Source organism: Nycticebus coucang, chromosome 19, assembly GCF_027406575.1.
Source record: "Nycticebus coucang isolate mNycCou1 chromosome 19, mNycCou1.pri, whole genome shotgun sequence".
NCBI classification, from domain to species: Eukaryota; Metazoa; Chordata; class Mammalia; order Primates; family Lorisidae; genus Nycticebus; species Nycticebus coucang.
The window spans coordinates 46230194-46251467 of NC_069798.1; the positions used below are offsets into that span (position 1 = coordinate 46230194).

Here is a 21274-nt window from a genome sequence, read left to right on the forward strand (position 1 = left end):
ACATCTCAGCTATTTGTTTGTGCATGGGATCTTGTGCTATGTGTGCCCCATTGATCCTTGGGGGAATTGATCTACTCTGATTATTCATATTGCCAGAGTTGTTCTGTTGATTTCTCCTCATGATTGTTTTTCACTGTTGCCTCTGGCCGTCCTCAGAGTTGGGGAGGTGTCTCTCCAAGATTAGACCCCAGCAGGATCACTCTATTGTTTCTGGATCTTTGTAGGGAGTGACCCTGTGTAATTCCTCTGGGGCTGCCCCAGCCAGGGAGTTCTGGTTGTGGAAGCAGCTCCGGAGTATGACAAACCCGGATCCAGCAACAGGGCAGGAGGTGGTACGCATGGTTCTGGGAGTGCTTGGCCCCCAGTGACTTTGGCACAGAGAACCCAAGGCTCCAGCATTTTCTGGCTGGAGAAGGGCTCTGCGCAGTGGTAGGGAGGGCTTTGAGGGCACATGGCTACCAGAGTCCCTGGCCAGACGAGCAGGCCGATGTGGAGGTTGGGAAGGTACAGGACGATGCAGGGTTGCACAGCTCCCGCAGTTCCTGGTCAGGCCAAGTGGAGGCACAGTGGGCGCGGGTCACGGGTTGCAGCACAGCTCTTATGTAGGTCCGGGCAGTGCCAAGCCCAGGAGTTTGAGGTTGCTATGAGCCGTGATGTCACAGCACTCTACCCAGGGCAACAGCCTGAAGCTCCAGCATGCCAAAACCGGTTTCACTCTGCCCCTGTGGGTTGAGACTGTAAGGCAGCTCAGTCCCCACCTTTAGGCTGCTCAGTCACTAGGTTACTAGCTCCAGCCCAATCCTTGCTGTGCAACCCTGAGGGTGGAGCTTGCCAGGGCAGTTCTCTCACAGTGGCTCCCTGCGTCCCACAGCTGAACACTATTAGCTCCGTCCAGCTCAGCGGCTCAGTCTGGGGCCCTAGACAATGCCCAAAGTTCTCCGTACTCCTGCTCAAGCTCTCCCCAAAGCAGTTCAACTGAGTCCCAAGTCCAAAAACACCAAAACAGTTCACAGGTAAGGCCTTTCCAGTTTGCAGTCTCACTGCTGCTTGTACTTACAGCTGCTGGTGGGATTAGGTTGGTTGAACACACACATCTACTTGCCAGTTTTCCACTGTTTTTGTCCTCCTCTTGGGGTCCAGAAGTCCCTTTCTGACTCCCCGTATCCTCAAAGGGATGATTATAGGCAGATCCCACCAGCCAGAGATGCCTGGAGTCTTATCTCCCCAGACTCACCGTTCCCAGTTGCAGGGAATCTGTTACTCAGCCGCCATCTTGTATTTTTATTGTACCCACAAGTTTTAATGCAAAGACTGTGATTATCCCAAATTTGATTATTTGGGATAATCAAATTTCTGTAAATGTATTATTTTTATGGAAATGTCTTCTAAAAAATTGGAAATGCATGCAGCATTTTGAACATATATTGACATACTTAATGAAATCACACAGACTACATCTCTTTCATTTCTATATTCCTACCATTGAGTGTAATGCCTACAACAATCTGGTTCTCAACACAAATAAATGGATGAATGGATGGATGGATGGATGGATGGATGGATAAAACATTGTATCTAGGTGGGCCTGATGCAATATCTTTACCTCCTGGAACAACCAGGAAATTTAGTCTTAAACTTTATATTTTTAGCAATACAGTTTTATCAAGTCATTCTTAGGTGGGTTGTGAGACAGTAGGGTGCTGATTCATAGCAAGAAAACTCTTCACTCATGAAGCAGAGAGAGAGTCAATCAATAGTTTACATTTGGAATATTACTGTCATTGTTACAGGGACACTAGGGTAGGGTGTTCATAATGAAGTCTCCTGGAGAAAAAAAAAAATCAACATTTGAAGACAGCTTGATGAAAAGATTCAGGGCTCAGGGTACACTTATAGGTACCAAGATAAGGCAGGCCTGAGGTAGGGAGGATGATGTTGGGCATTATAGCACGTGAAGTAGCTACTCCATAAGGATTTGGAGCCCAGAACCAGATAATTAAACTACTGTTCTCTAATATTTTTGGCATTTTATGAATATAGATTCTGTGAATGAAGTAGATCAGGGTCATGGCTGTATCTTGAGAAGGATACACAGCAGGAATTCAGGCTCTCAGTAGACATACAGGCTGAGAACAGTGACCAAGCACCAAGATCATATAGAAACATCATCTCCAGCAGGACACAAACCAGCTACTGTACAATTTGGCTGAAGAGAAGAATGGGGGTGAGTGGGGATGGTAAGAAACAACATGAGCAGTAGCCAGGGATCAAGAGGCCCTTTAAGACTTGGGGCATCCTGTGCAGAACTCTTTGGTCTGGGAAGGACCCGGTCTCTAAATGAGTAAGGTATGACCTGGACTTCTCAAACAAGGTGATGCCAAGCGAGAAAGAGTCTTGGCATCATTCAAAACCCTCACTTTATACTGGAGAGGCTGAGGCAAGAGAATTGCCTAATCCCAAGAGCTAGAAGTTGCTGTGAGCTGTGATGCCACAGCACTCCACTGAGGGCAACAAAGTGAGATTCTGTCTTAAAAAAAAACAAAAAACGCTCACTTCAATAGAAATATAATGAAAAACAGGTATGTAATTTTAAATTTTCAAGTAGCTGCATTTTTAAAAAGAAGAAGAAACAGGGGGAATCATTTTGATAATATATTTTATTTAACCAATATATCCAAAATACTATCATTTCAACATGTTACTTTAGGCACATTTCAAGTGTGCAAATGCTGTATGTGGCTGGTGGTTACTTTATTGTACATCACAGCTCTAAACCATGCAAAGGCAGAACAAGCTACTTTGTGTCTTCAAGGTCACTGAAGGCTTTTGTTACTGTAGCATCTCAAATTATAGTTATTAAATTATTAAATTCAACAGTTATTAAATTATTAGGATTGCAATTTACAATGCCTTACATCTTAGGATCAAGTCTGTCCAGTACCCAGTACTAACTGCAGTGAGCAAGTTACTTAATCTTTTTGACTCTGTTTTCTCACATGTCAAATGAGCAGAATTAAGTTCACCTGTTGGGCTTCTAGGAGGCATTAATTAAACAGCTGCTCCTTTTACTGCCTTATTACTTCAGACATTACCTACTTTATTGCTTTTCCTGGGAATTGTTTAGGGCCCACATCTCTTCTCTTAGTGGCTTTAATTCTTCCAACACAACTCTGCTACTTCTAACACCTAAACTACTTAACATACTCAAGACACCTGAGAAGGAGCAGATGGACGAACTCTGACCTCTTCCTTTTCTTCTTAATTCTTCTATAGGTGCAAAATGGTCAATAGGCCTGCTTCTTTGGTTTGGTGGCAGCATTTTTATTTTTTCCTGTCCCTTATTGGTTTCCAGCACAAATAACAGCACACAACAAATGGCCCAGCCCCCGAACCCTTTATTTGAATACAGAACCTAGAGTAAATCAGTTTCTTTCTTTGATGGAGTCTGTTTATAATTATCGCCTTTAACCTTACTATTGAAGCCTCCAGTCTACTACTTCCCAGCTCCAGTTCCTACAATACTTGGACTTAGAGCTAAGGAGCAGGTCCATGGGTTGAGTGAAACTTGCTACGTGCTCTTTGGAGCATAACAAAACTGTACTCTTGATTGTCCCTGATCTTTCTTCATAAACATCACAGACAATACGGCATATCATTATCTGCTGTGATAACTATAATGGTTTTATGCATGAGCAAGTTGTTTCTGCAATTAGGTTACAGATTAAGCATCCCTAATCTGAAAAATCTCAAATGCTCCAAAATCTGAAACTTTTTGAGTAACAACAAGTGGAAAATTCTATACCTGACCTAACTTGTCATCAGGTCACAGTCAAAATGTAGAAAGACAGTTTATTCAGCATCTCCAAGGGAAAAGTAAAATTACCTTCAGATTATGTGTATATACATAAGTGTCTATGTAACAAATGAATTTCATGTTTGGACGTGGGTCCCCTCCCTAAGAGATCTCATTATATATAGGCAATACTCCAAAATCTAAACAAAATCTTAAATCTGAGACACTTCTGGTATGAAACCTTTCTGATTAGGGATCTTCAACCTATTGACAGGACTCCTTGGAGGCAGGCTTCAGTGAAGTGTACACCTCCCAGGGTCATCACTCCTGTATTTCCTACAGTGCTGTGCACATAGCAGGGGCTTGTGTGATAACTCTGTAATAGTCTAATGGCACTGGGGAAGTTTTCTGGGCTGTAGAAACAAGTCTGTAGGTTCGCTGCCCGTAGCTCAGTGGTTAGGATGCCAGCCACGTGCACAGGGCTGGGGGGTTTGAACCTGGCCAGGGCCTGCTAAACAACAATGACAACTACAACAAAAACATAGCCAGGCATTGTGGTGGGTGCCTGTAGTCCCAGCTACCTGGGAGGCTGAGGCAAGGGAATCTCTTACACCCAAGAGTTTGAGGTTGCTGTGAGCTGTGACACCACGACACCCTACCAAGGGCAACAACAACAACAAAAAAGAAAGAAAAAGAAAAAAGAAACTAGTCTGTAGAAACAAAGGAGTCTAAGTGCATGGATCAGTAATGACTGGAGGTCTCAGCAGGGCCCATCAAATTCCATAGCAAGAAGTTTCCCCCAAACCTAAATTTGAACTTTAAAACGTTAAAATCCCTTTTGAAGATAAAAATCTACCACCTACTACCATCCCAGCCTTAGAGGCAGCCACCCTATGTTTTTGCAGGCCTGCAGGGACACTGTCCTGCAGTGGTAACTGGTTGTCTGTAACCACTCACCACCTATTCTCCTTCCATAGACGATCTTCCTAGGAATGAAGGACCAGCCCCAAACCGTACAGCTGCATCATGGCCAGCCCTGTCCCCAGATCTGGGCCCATGACACACACTCCCCATTGTAAGGGGACAGAACTCATTCGAGTGCCCTAGAGACTGAAAAACCCCAAGATCCCAAGTGGTGATTCTTCAAATACAGATGCTAAATATTATAATTGGTGTGTGGGGGCATGGTAAGAGCTTTAAAAAAGGATGCAGGGAGATGGGTGGATAAGGGGAAGATAGGTGAGCAATTTTTTCTTCCCTTCTTTCAAAACTCAACCTACTCCATCAGGCATCATTTCCCTTGAGCAAGGCCTGGCTAAGGGGCAGGTGGGGCTCAGCCAGACCTGAAGGACCGGTACATAAAAAGAACTGTAGGTGCCCCCGCCCCCAATCATCACATCCTGGGCTTACCACGATCACCACGTTGGGAGTGGGGCCCTTAACTTCGCGTTGTACGGTGCCAAACCTCTGGCTGTACATTTTCAAGACCCCTCAAGATCGGGGTGGCGTTAGCCGTGATTCCCCGACCGCGGCGACCTGCGGGACCCGCTTCCGCGACGCATAAGTCTGGTTGCCATGGTGCACCTCGCGGGGTGCATCAGGTGGGTGGGTCGGACGGAAGTCGGTCCTGTCACCATGGTGGCCACAGACGCCGGGACTGGCAACTTCCTCCTGCAGCCGAGTAGCTGAGTCTGCGCGGTCCTCACCCCGCCCCTGGCCGCAGCCCGCCGACCTCGCGCCCTTCCTCCAGAGTTCCTCAGAATGCAAGAAAACCCCTCTGTCCCAGAGAGAAGTCTAATTGTAATGCCAATTGACTTTGCTATTTATAGCATCCCGTGATCAGGAATGAGTAAACTAGTGGATATTTTGTGGGGATGTCAAATTTTGTACTATCTCTAGGTTAATCTCAGCGATGACTGTAATAATCACCACAGGATAACCTTATATTTGTGTAGTTCTTTACAAATTGCCAGGTATTTTCACACATACAGCCTTTGAGCCTCACAAATACAGGGTTGATGGAAGAGCAAGTATTATTCTCGATTTACAGCTAAGACGATTAACGCTCAGGGAACCTGAGTGCCTTTTCGAACCGCTCAACCAGTAATAATAAATTAATAAAATCTTCCTGTTGGAATGGACCGAAAGCAGGGCTTAGATCCGGGATACCCTAGGATGGGAGGAGATTTAGTGGGCTGGTGGGGCAGTGGCACTACCTGGCTGAGCACAATAATGAACGACCAAGACCGTCACGGTGGACCAGAGTCAGGAGGTGGATCAGAAGTCCAGGTTAATTGGTTCCTGAAAGTCAGCATTTCAGGCAGAACTGGCAACACAGAACAGGAACCGTGGAACGGATCCTCAGCACAAGTGGAGACTAAAATTGTATTTCTAGTCAAGAACAAGATGGTAGTTAAAAACCTAAAAGCCAATTGAAAATGATGTTTTGGTATTCCCATGCTAAAGTGCGGTCGACCACGGAACGCAGAAAAAAAAATCAGTACCTACGTCAGAGACGGATGTATAATATCCAAATACAACCAATGTGTATAACCTCTTAATTAGCATTCCTAAATCATTTTTAATCCACCCACTTCGGATTTGTATGAGGTACGTTTCTAGGTTTGAATCCACATCCTGAATTGCTGGTTCAGCTTTTCAGCCGCAAAATAATGTCTTCTCTCTTAATAATCTTTTAATAATTCTCATTTTGTCTTTATGATTCTTCTTAAAATTGCAGTTCGGTAAAACACTCATTTTCATTTACTGCTAAGAGCTTACATTGCCTGAAACAAATAAAAAAGAAAGCTTAGTTGGTCGTCTCGGTTCCCTGGACAGTGTCTTGAGCGACGGTTCTTTCATCTTGAGTCTCAGGCGCGCCAGGCCCGCGGGTCGGTGTGGGCGGAACCTCCACCACCACCACCACAAACCCCTGGGGAAGGACCGCAATGAAAATGCCCTCGGCCCAGGAGTTAGGGAAACGCCGCTGCGACTCGGGCCGCTAGTCGGGTAGGCCCATCGGGATGAGTTCTCGAAGGCGAAAACTGACGTGGCTGCCCCAGACATGTCAGCTGTCACACCGCACCCTCACTCTGGGCAAGCTCCGCAATTTAACTCTGGTACCGTTTTGCCTGTTTTACCACTATTTGAAGAGCGGGAGTCGGCTTAACCTGAGCCCAGCCTAGGTACCGGTAATGGATTTGCGCTGGACGGAGGCCACGCCCCAGGGCGGCCAAACCAAGGGGGAAGGGCAAGTGTCTCCAGGGCTCCGGTGGGATGACCGCGGCTGGCGCCCCCTGGCGGGCCCGTCCGGAGATTGAAAGAACCCGGCCGGGTCCAGCACAGTGAACCTCAGCCTTCAGCCAACCTGCCCTAGGAGAGCTAGAGAAGTGATTCCCCCAAGGTCTTTGTACAGATGTAAAAGATGTACAGATGTACCTTGATCTTGCCACCCAGTATCCCAGTTTCTCAGAGGCAGTCAACACTCTTACCACCAAGACACTCCCAAAAGAAACAGTAAGCATATAAATCAGTAAATGGAACAATAAGGATCATTTAAAAATAATTTTAAAATAGAACAGCTCAGAGATAGAAACTAAAGTATTTCCAATTCCTACTGTGCCCCAAACAAGGTTCACACAAGGATTATCTTCTTGATAATTTCCTGAATTCTATATTTTTAACATTAAATTCCACGATAAAGTTGGAAATCTATTCATTTGTAATACATACTGATTCATTTAATAAAATTGCATGGACCATCTTTTTCATTTCTGTATCCTGGTATTAAGTATAAGTGCCTACCATGAGCCACGTTCTCAAGATTTAAATGAATGACACAAAAATAGCCAAGACCAGCAAGTTTTTTCCAGGTGGGCTTGACAGAATTTCTGTACTTGCTGGGATCACCATGAAATCCCTGGTCTTCAGCTTTGCATTTTCAGAAATGTAGTTTTATCGAGTATCCTCAGGTGAGTAGTGAGACCCTTGGGAGCTGATCCATGGCAAGGTGGCTTTGCAATGTGTCACCATGGCTAGGCTATGATTCCCAGAACTCCCTTCCCTGTATGCTTCCAGTTAAGATGGGCCACAAGAGACATTTTGCCTAATAAATGGAGGGCAGAAGTGAAGCAGCAGCATACTCTTTTTACATGTGGAAGGTCGGTGCAGGGGCACCAGATGCTGTTGCAGTTCAGGGATGTTGTCATTTATCTGCTGGCTTACCCCTTTGGTGTGGGGCAGCAGTCAGGCCTGCAGCCAGGCCTACAGCTGCTCTACCTTCCCCAGGATCTTCCTTCAGCTTCTCTAATTCCCAGGCCATATGCATATTTAACTCTGTGAGGAAGGGCACCAACTTCTTCTACAGGACACCCACATCATCGAAGCTGAAGGTGGTGAGAGACTGACATGGGTTGCAGGCCATCCTCTTGGGTTCCAGCTTGTGCTCGTGGGCGCCGCTGTGTTCTCAATCTCCCACACTTTACATCCATCTTCCCTTCCCGACTGCCTGCCCTGCAGACTTCAAGCTCCAACATTAGATACAAAGAAAACAGCCTTACAGAGACTGTTTAACCAGCTCCCAAAATTATGTGAGGTCAAGTCTCTATAATAAATCCATTAAAATACATATATACATAATCTTTATCTTAGTGGTTCTGCTTTTGTGATTGAACCCTAATATACATGGAAAACATATTCTTCAAAATGCCAATCAAATAAATTTCACTTAGATCGGTGGTTCTCAACCTTCCTAATGCCACAATCCTTTAATACAGTTCCTGTGGGTTGTGACCCATAGGTTGAGAACCGCTGACTTAGATCATTGTCAAAACAATACCAGGGTTGTTTAGGTCCTGGGGGAACAAAGCTGTACCAGATTATCCAGTCTTGACTAGGGCTGAACTAGGTAGGGTGAAGCAAAGGAAGGGGCAGAGGGTCCTGTCTTATGAGCTAAAATTGGGAAATAGCTAATCCATATCTGAATTAACCTAAAGCTGCAAAGGCTGGGACTAGGGTAAGGCAAGGTAGGCATATAGGGTACAAAACTTAAGGAGACACTCACTCAGTCCTGGCCCTGTAAAGCTGGCTAATCTTTTTGGCACTTTAAGAATGAAGAATTGGAAAAAGTGATGTAGGGCTGAGCCAACACTGGCCCTTGGGCTGGACTCGGAGTAGGAATTCAGCCTCCTAGTAGACATTTGGGCTGAGGGGAAGAAACCAAGCACACAGGCCATCAGAGGGCAGGAGATAGATGTTGTTAGGAAAGACAAGCCAGGCTGGCAGCTTTAGTTCCAAAGACTGCCTTGGCTAAGGAAGGGGAGTCAGGGTAACAAGCAGAATGGACAGCAGACAGCAGGGAAGGATATCCTGTAGGGTTTGAGGAATCCAATGCAACACATGGGGCCTGCGGAGAACCCAAATGTGCAGAGAATCCAGATGCTCCAACAAGATGAACCCTTTCCATATGCAGCCTTGGCACTCCCTAAACCATACTGGAGACAGAAGTATACGGGATTTATTATAGTATTTATAGTAATCCATTGTGTGTTTTCAAGGTCAATGAAAACTCCTGTTCTTGTAAAATTACACATTGTTGGATACAGAATTACAGTTTACAGTTTAGTGGTTTAAAGAATATGGCCTTTACAACCCAGGTTTAATTCTAGGCTCTACTAATACTATTAACATCGGACAAATTAACTTCTTTGAGTCTCAGTTTTCCCATTTGCAAAAATAGGCAAAATCAATGTCTTCCTTAAAAGACTGATTTAGGGATTAAATAAATCGGGTCCATAGGAGGAACATGCAAATAGCAGTTCCTTTCCTTTCCTCATTTTTTCACATTACATTTGCAATTGCTATCTCCCTGAGGAAATATTTAGAGACATTGCCAGGTCTCATCCAAAAGCCACTTAAATTCTTTATGTTATACAGATGCCCGTTTAGGTTGTTTTGTTGTGGCTTTAGTTATATTCCCTTTCCCCACCCCAGTTCCCTCACCCATAATATCCAACGTTCTTGGGGAGGAGCAGATGCACCAACTTTCTACTCTTTCTCTTCCTCTCCCGCTTACTTCTTCTATAAGGTCAAGTACTGTTAGGCCTGCTCCTCTGGTTTGGTAGTAGGTTTTTCCTCCTAGGGTTGATTCACACACAAGCCCTGGCAATCAATGTAGGATCAAGCCCCTAGTACATCAGTGTTGTCTCTCAAAAAGCCGGTCTGCAAATATCACCTTGAATCCTAAAGTCTGCAGAAGCCTCCAGTCTACTGCTTTCTACCTCCAGGTTTTTTAAGGTCCTTGGACCTAGAGAAGAGGGAGCAGGTCTGTATGTTGAATGCGGTTTGCTATGTGCAAAATGGAGCATCACAAAACCATTTCCTACTATTGTGTATCCTCTATCCCATGTACCCTTAATTATCCTGTATCCCTTTTTGGTCTCTTAGAAACTATCATTACTGATAGCACAACACATTCTTTGTTAACAATGGACCGTGTTCACAGTTACATTATAAGCTCCCTGAGGGTAGGGATCTGTGTCTCCTAAAGGATAAGCCTTCCAGGACTCACTGTACTCACTGCTGGGTCTCCCATGCTGCTGTCTACCTAGCAAGACCTCAATCAGTACCTCTACAGTCACCCAAGTACAGATGGAGGGATTTCTGGCCTGTTGGAATTGGTTTTTAGGGGCAAAGGACTCCAAGTGCTTAGGCCAACAGTTTGTTTCCAGTGAACATACGCGCAGGGCCTGTCAACATTCTTCAGGAAGCCACATTCCCCTGTCCTCCTCCCACCATCCCAGTCCTTACAGGCACCTACCCTTCATCCTATGCCAGGCCTACAGGGACAGTTCTGCGCAGCAGCTGAAATAGTTAATAACTTCAACAGGCTCAAGAAAGACTCAAGAGACCCAGCCCAAGCCCTTCCACAGAGGCTGCTCCAGGAAGTGCAGAATGAGCTCCCAAGATCACACTACTGCATATGGACTCAGCTCAGGACTCAGATCTCCTGCCCACCCCACCAATAGGCAAGACCATTTATGTGACACATACTCCCCAATGACAGGGAATAACCTACCCAGTGGCCTCTTGGACACTCCAAAAGCCTTCAAGACCCCTAATGATAATTCTCTACGTAAGAATTTATCTATTAAGGATAACCCCTGTAGGATTTACTCAAGGAGATGGGGACCAGACTCTTCCTATCTTTCTTTTTCATTCAAATTTCATTATAGGGGGTCTAATTCTCCTCCTTCCCCCAAAGGAAAGCCCTAACCTGGAATGCTATTAGGCTGGGTCTCAAGAGGAATTTCTAGGGTCCTGCACACACATCCCTCATGGACTATGGTCAGCACAGTGGGTATGGAACCTTAACATCCCACTGCACCACACCAAATTGCTAGCTGTATTTTCAAAACTCAGGGCCCACATCTGACTGGCACCCACCCCATCCCCACCCCTCACTGTGTGGGGCACACCTTGGCAACCAGATTGCTGTGTCCCGGAAGCGAGTTCCACCCAGGCTGAAAATCTCCGTGATCTAGGGAAGAATTAACATCACAGATCAATATACTTGGTGGAGCTAAGGCAGGGTCAGGAGAGGATGAGGTATTCCCAGCACTGACCACAGGTGTGCCAGCCCCTCCTGCCTCCTCCTCCTCTGGGGCTGATTTGGAGGCAGAGTCATCCTTGTTCTCCTCTTCCTTGTCCTCATCAGGGTCAGGTGGCTCTTGCTTCACAGACAACACACCTGGGTCTACTGCCTGGAAGAAGTAGGGAACAGGCAGCAGTTAGAAGGGTATGTCTGAAGAAAGTCTCCATCAGCTAACCCATCACTGTGCTGACAAATGCCACTCCCACTACAATTTAGCACAGAAATGCCATCTGCCTATAAACCTTTCCCATTCCTCACTGGTCTACATTTTTCTGTTATCTGGGCAGCACAGCAGGCAAAGCTATTGCTGGGCGGTGGGGGGGAGTGTAGGGGGTGCCTATTAGAGTAATTCTGCAGAAAGGCTGCAATCATGCATCTATCACTCTGCTTACACACCACCCCTTTATGGTACCAATGGAACATCCATCACTGCCCCTACCTTGCTGGGGCAGCCAGACACCAATATGGGAGAAGTCAGGACAGCTGTGCCTGGCGTCCACTCTTCCTGGGCATCTGGCTTCTCTTGCTTCACCTGGGGTAAAGCTACAACCCAACTCAGGCCAGAGCACTGGGCCTCCTGTGTGAGGAAGGATTGCAGCAGACCTGATTTCAGCTCCCTGGCATGAGGCTGGGTAGGACTAGGATGGTCAGGGTAAGATAGGGCCCTCACCTGCAACAAGGCCTCTGTGGAAGCCGCAGCAGGGCCTGGCACTTGCACGGGACTGCTTGCACCCTCCCGTAAAAACACAAGGTCAGTGCCCGGCGGAGGCAACACAAAGCCACCACCTACTTCCTGCTTCATTGAAGAATGAGTATGGCCTGGTCTGCCTGTACGTGTAGTCAAGCCGTGCTTCAGAGTGGGGCCCAGATGGGATCGTCGGGCAGAGCTGGGCCTCTTTCGACGACGGCAAGGTGGGGGCGATCCTGCCCCATCATCAGACTCTGACCAGACACTTGGCAGCAGCCGCTTCTATGAGAAAAGATGGGGTGCTATGGCTGCCTGGTACCATTACTGATTACACCCACCCTGCCCTGCTCAACATACCTGCTGACCTTCCATTAGTTTCAGCACAGAATCTGCTTATACATGAACCCTTTGTCATTGAGACTGCTAGTCTCCCATCAGCAATGCCAGTGCCACTTAGACTCATTTACCCCAGCACAATGTTTGCTAATCCTCAACCAAAGACACTGCCCTGCCCACCCACCTACCAGGTCTGCCCACCACTCCCAAGTACTGGGGCATCTGGCCCCACCTACCCCATCCACTTGACCCTTCCTGCCCCACCCACCATGGCAAACTGCAGGCATTGGCGCCAACGACACTTCTGGCGCTTCTGGTTGCTGCCCCCGAATTTGGGCTTGTCGCAGCAGAAGTCGCAGCGGCCACAGTCCATCCACCGTAGGCAGGCTGCACAGGCCCCGCACTTGCGGTTCTGCCGGCGGTTCGTGTAGGGCTGCTGGGGTGGGGGGAATGGGTGGTGCTGTCACTAGAACTAGGAGAGGCTAACCTCAATGGCTATTACAGTGCCAGTCCTGGTGCTCCTCTAGCCCCATCAGAGGGCGCTACCTGGATAACTATTCTTAGCCTCTTGCCTCCCCACTAGTCATACTTCAGTGTTTGCTAGTTCAACCATATCACTATGCCAGCTGGCCTTTGATACCATACCATTAGGACTGTGGCTGCTCTATCCCAGTATCCATCCCTGTATCTGCTAGTACTCCATTACCTACCAAGAAAATGTCTCTGACCTCATCTCTAGCTCCCAGCACTGTGCCTGCTCTCTCTGTTCACCCTGCATGACACCCAGTCATTGTGCTTGCCGCTCTTCCATTGGCCCCAACACTGTATCTGACAGTCCTGCATTAGCCACCAGAATGTTGGTGCATCTGACATGGCACTGTCATGGCACCTGCTAAGTCCATATTAGTCTTTCTCCATCATCTGCTCATCCCAATCTAAGACCCGTCACTGTGCTTTGCTGTCACCCAGTAGACCCATCAAAGCATCTGCTTCTTTGGAGTTAACCTTATCCAGGCAGGTAAGGGCCACTCACTAGATCGTCCTCCTCTACACAGTAATAGATGAACTCAGCAGGTGGCGAGGGGGCCAGGGCTTTGGGGTGCTGTAGAGGCAAATAAGGTAGGGTCAGGGCAGGTACTTGGTAAGGTTAGGGGTGTGCCTCCCCCCACTCCTCCCACTGGGGCCTCACCAGCTCTGTGTCCTCTGTGGGATGTGATGGGGGAGATGGAGGCAGTGGCTGGGCTCGGGAACGCCGCCGGGCAGCCATCTTGGAGTCACAGCTCCCCCTGCGGCGGCCACGTTTACCCTAGGAGAGATTAGAAAGAATGGCTTGGATTTGGTGGCACCAGGCAGAGAGACAGGACACACCACAATTACAGGAAGCATGCATGGGACAAGTAGGTGGAAGATGAAGCAGGGAACTCACAGCGGGGGGAGCCACAGCCAAGGGAGGGCGTCGCTGACCTCGTTGATGGCGGCGACGAAGGCGGTCGGCAAGGTGCTGACAGATAGGGACAGGTGGGTGAAGCCAGGGAAGTAAGCATGGGGTGAGAGAGAAAAGAAAGACATGAGGTGGGCAAGGCTGAGTTGGGAGGAATCAGCGGCAGCGAGAACTTTAACAGCAGAATGAGCTCTTCCCCCTCTAGCCAGACTTACCCGTAGGCAGCGTCGCTGGACACACTTCCACTGACGCCTGAGACCAGGGCGGGGAGGACGAAGGCAGATGCGGCAACGGCCACAGTCCTCTTGGGTCTGACAGCCCCGGCATACTCCACACCCTCGGCTCTGTGTGCGTGTGTGGGGAGGGCCAGAGGCGTGATGCATGGGGCCAGGGCCTTGAGGACCTGGGTCTGGGGTGAGCCTTGGGCCCTCCCCACCTGCCTGACTCACCCTTTCCACAATTCGGAGACAGCGTCTCCGCTCACACTTGCAGAATAGCCCTGAGGCCACATCATGGGGCAGCTGCAGGAGGCAGGTGGAGCAGGCCCCACAGTCTTCAGTTACCTGGCATGCTGCACACTCCCCACAGCCTACACGCTGCCAAGAATGGGGAAGACAAGGTCATAGACTTCAGAAGTGCTGTTTCACCCATGTCTATTGACCCTCCATTAGTTCCTATCACTGTGTCTTCTAGCTCTTCATTAGCCTCATCACTATTATCTGATAATTACTTGTTGTTAGATGCCATCAATGGGGCCATCTGTCAGTATGTCTACTGGTCCCCTCTTAACTTCAACACTGTGTCTACTGTCACCCCAATAATTACCATTACTGTGTTTGCCAGTCCGGGGCTAGCTCTATGATTCTTATACTGCCAATCCATGGCTAGCTCTCTGTAAAATGATTCTTATACCCTATGGACCCATCCCCATTTCTTCAGATGCCTTCTTGCCCCAACAAGTCTTGCTCCCACTACAGAGTTGTGAGGAAGAAGCAGCTTATGCTTACCTTAAACATTCTCTGTTCCCGGTTGAAGGCAATTCTCTGCGCTGGCAGAAAGGGAGAAGGAAGGAGCAAAGTGAAAAGGAAGCAAGAGACACCTGATGTCACCCACTGCCTCTGGCCTGACTGCCAACCATTCAGCCTCTACCCATGTCCAGTATTTCCAAAATCCAACTTCCAACTATGCCAGCAGCCTCCATCCCGATTCACCTCGGCAGTCCTTGCACAAAGTCTTGAGCCGCCGCCTTCCAGTACCATCCCCTGAGAAGCTGATTCCACAGTTTTCACAGCATCTGGGATGGGAAAGACAGGTGTGGGGCCCTGAGAACACCTCCATTTACAACCCTCATCCATTTGGCCCACCTTAGGCCAACACTCACCCAGGCGCAGGGACTGAAGCTGGGGCTGTGTTAGCATCAGCCTTGGTTTCATCCTGTGGAGCCTCCTTCCTAATCTCATTCTTCTGGGGTCCAACCTGGCGTTTCTTTGTCTTAGCTGGTTTTGAAGGTTTCTTTTGCTTTTTGCTGGGGACGGCCAATGAATGTGTCTGAAGATAAGAGGGCAGGAAGAATGTGGGTCAACAGGTACACGTTAGGTAACACAGCCACCCTTAACTGAGCACCCCACACTGTAAAGTACCTTGGGGGCTGGATAGCACAAGATGCCTTGTTTGAAGTCAAAAAGGGTGAGGTCACATTCAGGGCCCAGGTATCGGGTCAGCTCAACTTTGCTTCGGATCCTGTCTCCTGTGGGGCTGGGGTTGGGGGGATGGACCAGGATGAGTTAGCACCCAGAGGGACAAGTGAAGCCAGTACCATACCACCCATACAACTCGTAAGATGGGATATAGGAGGCAGCCTGGAAATGGCCTTAAGCCCCATCCAGGCCCCACTCCAACTAGCCCTGAATAACAGGATTATAAAATATAAATACCAGCATATATATGTATAAACATTAATAAATAACATAAATGTAAACAGACAAACATTTATAACATAAACCTTTCTATAAGTAAAAATAAACACAAATAAGAACACAAATATAATAACATAAATATGTTAGCATTAGGTACCAAGCACATAATTAAGAAAACCTAAAATGCAAATGTTTAAAATATATATTATATAGTATTACATACACAATAAAATACAAATAATTGATGTTGGGAGAAAATATTCCATAGGTTTCTTGCATTTCTGCAAATACTGCAAGAGGAATTGACTATCCTTTGTAAAAAAATGATCTTTCCAAGGATGTCTGTAAAGCAAACAACCTTGGAAGGTAAGAAATAGGGTCTCCGTCCAGAGTAACAAGAAAGCATACTTGCTATACTAATATTGTAAAAGATTTGATTCCCTAAGCTCAGGGTTCCTTTCCTGTAATACAACTCATTGTGTGTGCAGGTACTATTTAGCTCTCTTTGTGTCACATGGGAATTGGGATTTGAGGAACTGACACAAAAATGATGATCTAGTCCCCATTTATCCGCAGGGGACAAGTTCTAAGTCCTACAGTAGAGGCCTGAAACTGTGGATAGTATACCCTATATAGTGTATGTATATTATACTTTCTCGATCTGATACTGAGATAGCTACCAAGTAACTAATGGGTGGGTTTCACATACAACATGGATATGCCAAAGAAAAAAATTATTCATGTCGCAGGCAAGATTAAGCCAGACAATGTGAGATCTCATCATGCTACTCAGAACGGCACACAATTCAAAACTAACGAATTGTTTATTTCTGGAATTTTCCATTTAATATTTCGATGGCATTTGACTATGGATAACAGAAACTCAGGCAGTGAAACCTCCAAAAGTGAAACCATGGATAAGGGATGACTATCAGATTTTGGATCCTGCTACTATTGTAATAAATTGTCTTTCATCTCTGAGCTAGGAGTCTCAATCTCCTACCAGCATCCACAAAATTGTAACAAACTATTATCTTGTCTTAATCGAGGTAGAATTTCAGATCCTTTATGGTTCTTGAGAATCATAAGTTTTGAAAGTTTTATGGAAGTAGGTAACTGAAAATAAATTATAACTAAATACCAAAAAAATTTCAATTATGTTATATTTATTGGGGAAACTGACAACTTACATATAAAAAGAACCATGACAAGTATAAAAAATATACCTATATCACTAATGCACCTTAAAACACATGTATATGTTTGTAAACATCTTTATTAATATATTTACAGTTGATTTCCATTGTTCATAGATAGTTATGGTCTATAATGTTGCTGTAAACACTGAATTACTGAATACAGAACCACTGCTCTGAGAGGAAGTACAAGGTTAGGTTCCTATGAGGCTCTGGTCACATTTTTATCAGCTGATTACACATAACTTTGTTTTACATGTGTTTTGATCTAACAACATCTTATTAGTATATATTTCTTACAAATGATTAATTGTATGGTCTTTGAATGGTTTAAAGGCTTCAGAGTCTGTTTATGGTAAGTATATGTAGGTTTGCTTGCCAATGTTCTTGTAAAACAAGCCAGTCTCATTGGCGTCGAAAACCACTTTTCTATGTAACTGTTTTCCTGTATAACACTTAGCAGGTATTTTCATAGAACTTATTATTTTTCACACCATATTGTCTTTTGAAATGTGCAAACCAGCCAGTACTAGCTGAGATAAGTTTAATATTTTCCTAACCCTAGGTAACATGACTTTGCCTTTCCTCATAAAAATGCTGTTCACTATGCTTTATCACAATAACAAATGTGGATCATTTCACGGATCCACAAACTTAGCTGCTTTTCCATCTTTTTTTCCATAGCTTCATCAAGTACTATAGATGCTGCCTTTTGTACTTTCTGGAGCAGACTTACATACATATTGACAAATTTCCTTCTTTGGGGGAGAATGTACCATATTTTTGATTCATTGCACTGAATTTACAGCCAATAAATAGCACTGTAAACTGATGTCTACACGAAGCTTACAGCATTTTCTTGCAGCATTTTCTCCATAACACACATCACAGACTTCTTGCACTCAGAATACTAAACAATACTTTAGCACTATGTTTTGAGGACCATGTTAAATAGCAAAATCACTGATGAAAAGCACAAAAATGTGAAAAACCACTAAAAAGGCACTAAACAGATCACCAAAAGGATACCTGTTCATAGTATGAAACTTGAAACAAAAAGATCTTGTTCAACCTTAGTTGGAAACATGTGCACCAGGCAACAATTTTTCCTTGCTCTGTGCATGTTCTGGAATAACCATGAATGCACCATTAGTACCATTAGGTTTGGCCTCTTGGTGGACTGTTGTCCTGGTTCTTTGGCTCTGTGCTTGGAAGAATCACAAGCAAGGCCAGTGTGATGGAATAATTGCAGATAGGAAGCAATCCCACACAAACAGCTTTTACTGCAGAAAAGGAACCTATACAAAGCAAAAATATGTTCCAGAGAGAAATAGGTCAGTCTCCGTGAGTGGAGATAGACATTAAAGACTCCTAGGTGGTTTCTTTCTTTTTTTTTTTTAAACTTTCAGAATATTACAGGAATACACATGTTTTGGTTACAGTTATATATTTTAAGTCAAAGTTTTAACTGTGCTGCTCGCTTAAGTCAAAGTTTTAATTGTGTCACTCACACAGAAAGCATGTAATGTACCCATGCAATATTGAGTGGTTTCCTTTTATAGGCCTGGTCCAGGGGAGGTGTGGGAATGTCACCAGATGATTGACAGGTACTCTGTGTTTCCCTGCAGTCCCTTCCCCTCATTGGTGCCCCAGGTCTCTGCCTTTATGAACTGCCCTCCTGGCTTGTATCTGCCACCTGCAGATTTGGTCCTTTACTAACAGTACTGACTTTGAAGTTACAAACAAATTTTATTAAGTAGGCAAATTTGCAAAAATGAAATTTGATAATGATTAACTGTATGCACGTAATTCTAACTCCATCCATAAATGTAACCACACTATTTGATTTCACCCTGTCCTAACCAGGCTCAGTCCTACCCCTCTGTCCACAACCCGTCCAGTACCTCTGGTAATAGGTGTCTGAGCGCCCGCAGGTGGCCCCTGACTTGCGAAAGACCTCACGGCGCTTCCAGCCAGGGCCCAAGGCTGGGCAGTCCAGCCAGTCCTCAGCCATGGAGGCCACGGGAATTAGCAGCAGCCTAAAAAGGTGGAAGGAGGTACATGGGGGAAACTGAGGCTCTAGGAAGGGACATACTGTGCCCCAGGCCACACAAATCACTGGTGTCTATTAGTGCTTGCCCAAGACCTAAGACCTGCCACAGGCGACTAGCTCATACACAGAAGAGAAACCCCTCCCATTCCTACCCCATTCTTTTCTGTTCTGGGCCCCAGAACTTTTCATTCCTCCCCCACTTCTTAACCTGGTAACCACTGCTCCTCATCCTTAGCTTAAGAGTCCCTGTTTCTTATTCTCAGCATCCTAACCCTTTAATCTCCCCATCTTCAGACTGAGAGCCCACATTTCACTCTACTGCTAACGCAGGACCATTTCATTACACACCCCCATTCCTCTGTCTTTCACCTCCAGGTCCCTATCCCTCCCCTTTATTGTCCTAAGACCTCCATACTCCTCAACTTCAGCCTCAGAGGCCATCAGTCCTCTTACCCTCAATGTACTACTTCAGCGTTCTTACCTCCCATTCCTCCTCTTCTTTGACCCACAAGTTCCCAGTTTCTCTCCAGTTTTGACCATTCTATTCCTTTCCTGTCTAATGTCCTCTTATTCTGCTACTTCAGTGTCATAACCTCAACTTCCCCTGTGAGAAAGCCCCCAATCCTTCCATATCCTTGGTCTGCGCAGACCCTCATTCTTTTCATTCCTTAGCTGAAAGACTCCCATTCCTACCCTTGCCTCAGCCCAAGAGCTCCCTTGCTTATTTTCTCTCTATGTTGACCCACCTTTTCTTCCCAATCTCAGACCTCCTATTCCTCTCCTCTACAGCCCCAAAGCTCTCCACTTCTCCCCTTTCTCACCTTCCATTCTTCCTCACTAGTCTGAGACCCTGATATCTCCCCTTAGCATTCTTAACTCCTCCCATCGCTCTCCATTCTTGTCCCAGGATCATGCCATCCCTAACTGTCAGCGCTCTAACCTATTTCTCCTCATCCTCTATTTAAACACACCGCCGTCCCTCCCTTTCAGGATTCCAACGGCCTCATTGCTCTCTGTCATCAGTCTGCGGCCCCCTCATTTCTCTTTCTCAGTGTCTGAATCCCTGTTTCTCTCTCCTTAACTTCAGAGGCCCAATGTCTCCCCACCGGGTTCCCATTTCTCTCAGACTTCGTCTCAGGATATCGACACTCCCACCTGTCAACGTTCTAAGCCTCACTCCTTTCCGTCCTCCGCCTAAATGCTCCCAATCCTCTTTCAATATTCCGAAGCCGCCATTCCTCCCCTTACCGGCCTAAGGGCCCGTCATTCCTCCGCGTCAGCGTTATGAGCCTCAATTCCTCCCCATCCTACGCCTGAGCGCTCTCCACTTCCAGCCCCACGGCTGTCTCACCAGCTCGGCACCAGGCCGGCAGCTTCCGCCGTTCTAGGCCCGTGGATCCATGGTAAGGGTCCCTCCTGTGCCTCCCGCCTTGCCCTACTCCCTTCTTCCTCCTCCGCTGCCGCCTCCTCTAAAACGGTAGCTGTCGCCTCCGCGGCTGTTCGTTGCTCCCGGAACCGGATATCCACTGCCTGACTCACAGGCCCCGCCCCCGACGAGACACCTGCGCGCCAGCGCCTCGGCAGCGCGTGCCCTTAACGGGGAGGCTCCCGCGCCTGCGTGTTGACTTTCCACGGCGGCGCGTGCCCACCGCCCGGGACCCGAAGCGCCTGCGCTCTTCGTTTCCCCAGCCGGCGAGTCCACCCCGAGATACCTAGTTTGCACATGCGCGCTCCCGTCCCGCCCTAAGGAGGCGTGGACGGTAGGGGTTGAGCCTGCGCTTTCGCTTCTCTGCTGCGGTCTCCAAGAGTAACCAACAGGGCTGCGGAGGCTGGGTTGCGTCTGCGCACTCCCTGGCCCAGCGGAAACCCTAGTCTTCCACCTCTCCGGGAGGTCACGCCACTGCTCGCCAGCCCCAGCGAACATCTGCCCGAGGGCTATTGTGTCCCGCGCGCTCCTCCCCGCTGGACAGTCGCGGGAGTGCGCAGAGACTAGCTTCGCTGTTCGCAGGCCCCGGGTGGCTAAGCAGGCCCGGGGAAGGGGGCGGGGACCCGCTGCAGGTAAACAGTGGGCACCTGGCCAGTGTGCGCGCCCTGCACCGCCTGCTGTGCCGGACTGCGGACCGGAGTGGGATCCTCCACGCATCCCACAGGAGAGATTTTTGGAAAACGTGAGAGCCTTGTGTCCACCACTGAATCCAAG

General features: G+C 47.1%; 2 protein-coding genes across 28 annotated transcripts in view; both read right to left on the reverse strand.

Annotated features, from left to right (window-relative positions):
* The window catches only part of CFAP53 (cilia and flagella associated protein 53), a 41085-nt gene extending 35724 nt beyond the window's left edge, over positions 1-5361 (reverse strand). The window contains exon 1 of the mRNA XM_053572025.1: positions 5204-5361. Coding sequence (XP_053428000.1) covers positions 5204-5272 — 69 coding nt within the window. The 5' untranslated portion in view covers positions 5273-5361. The remainder of the gene's footprint in view (positions 1-5203) is intronic.
* A 1084-nt stretch (positions 5362-6445) lies between these two features.
* Positions 6446-20741, reverse strand: MBD1 (methyl-CpG binding domain protein 1). Of its 27 annotated transcripts, XM_053572013.1 has the most exons (18): positions 20426-20740; positions 18926-19060; positions 15550-15664; positions 15291-15457; positions 15121-15203; positions 14917-14957; positions 14359-14505; positions 14125-14253; positions 13895-13969; positions 13658-13774; positions 13502-13570; positions 12737-12904; positions 12115-12414; positions 11884-12021; positions 11416-11553; positions 11269-11330; positions 10611-10654; positions 7327-10097 (listed from the first exon to the last, which is right to left on the reverse strand). In XM_053572013.1, exons 2-17 carry the CDS (start codon positions 19033-19035, stop codon positions 10630-10632), a joined length of 1884 nt encoding a protein of 627 aa, XP_053427988.1. In that variant the 5' UTR covers positions 19036-19060; positions 20426-20740; the 3' UTR covers positions 7327-10097; positions 10611-10629. The 27 variants fall into 27 exon arrangements, with proteins under 27 accessions (XP_053427983.1, XP_053427988.1, XP_053427973.1 ...); XM_053572008.1 differs by lacking the exons at positions 7327-10097; positions 10611-10654 and adding an exon at positions 6446-6579; XM_053571998.1 differs by lacking the exon at positions 10611-10654 and having other exon boundaries at positions 7327-8312; positions 12737-12901; positions 20426-20741.
* Positions 20742-21274: the final 533 nt, after the last annotated feature.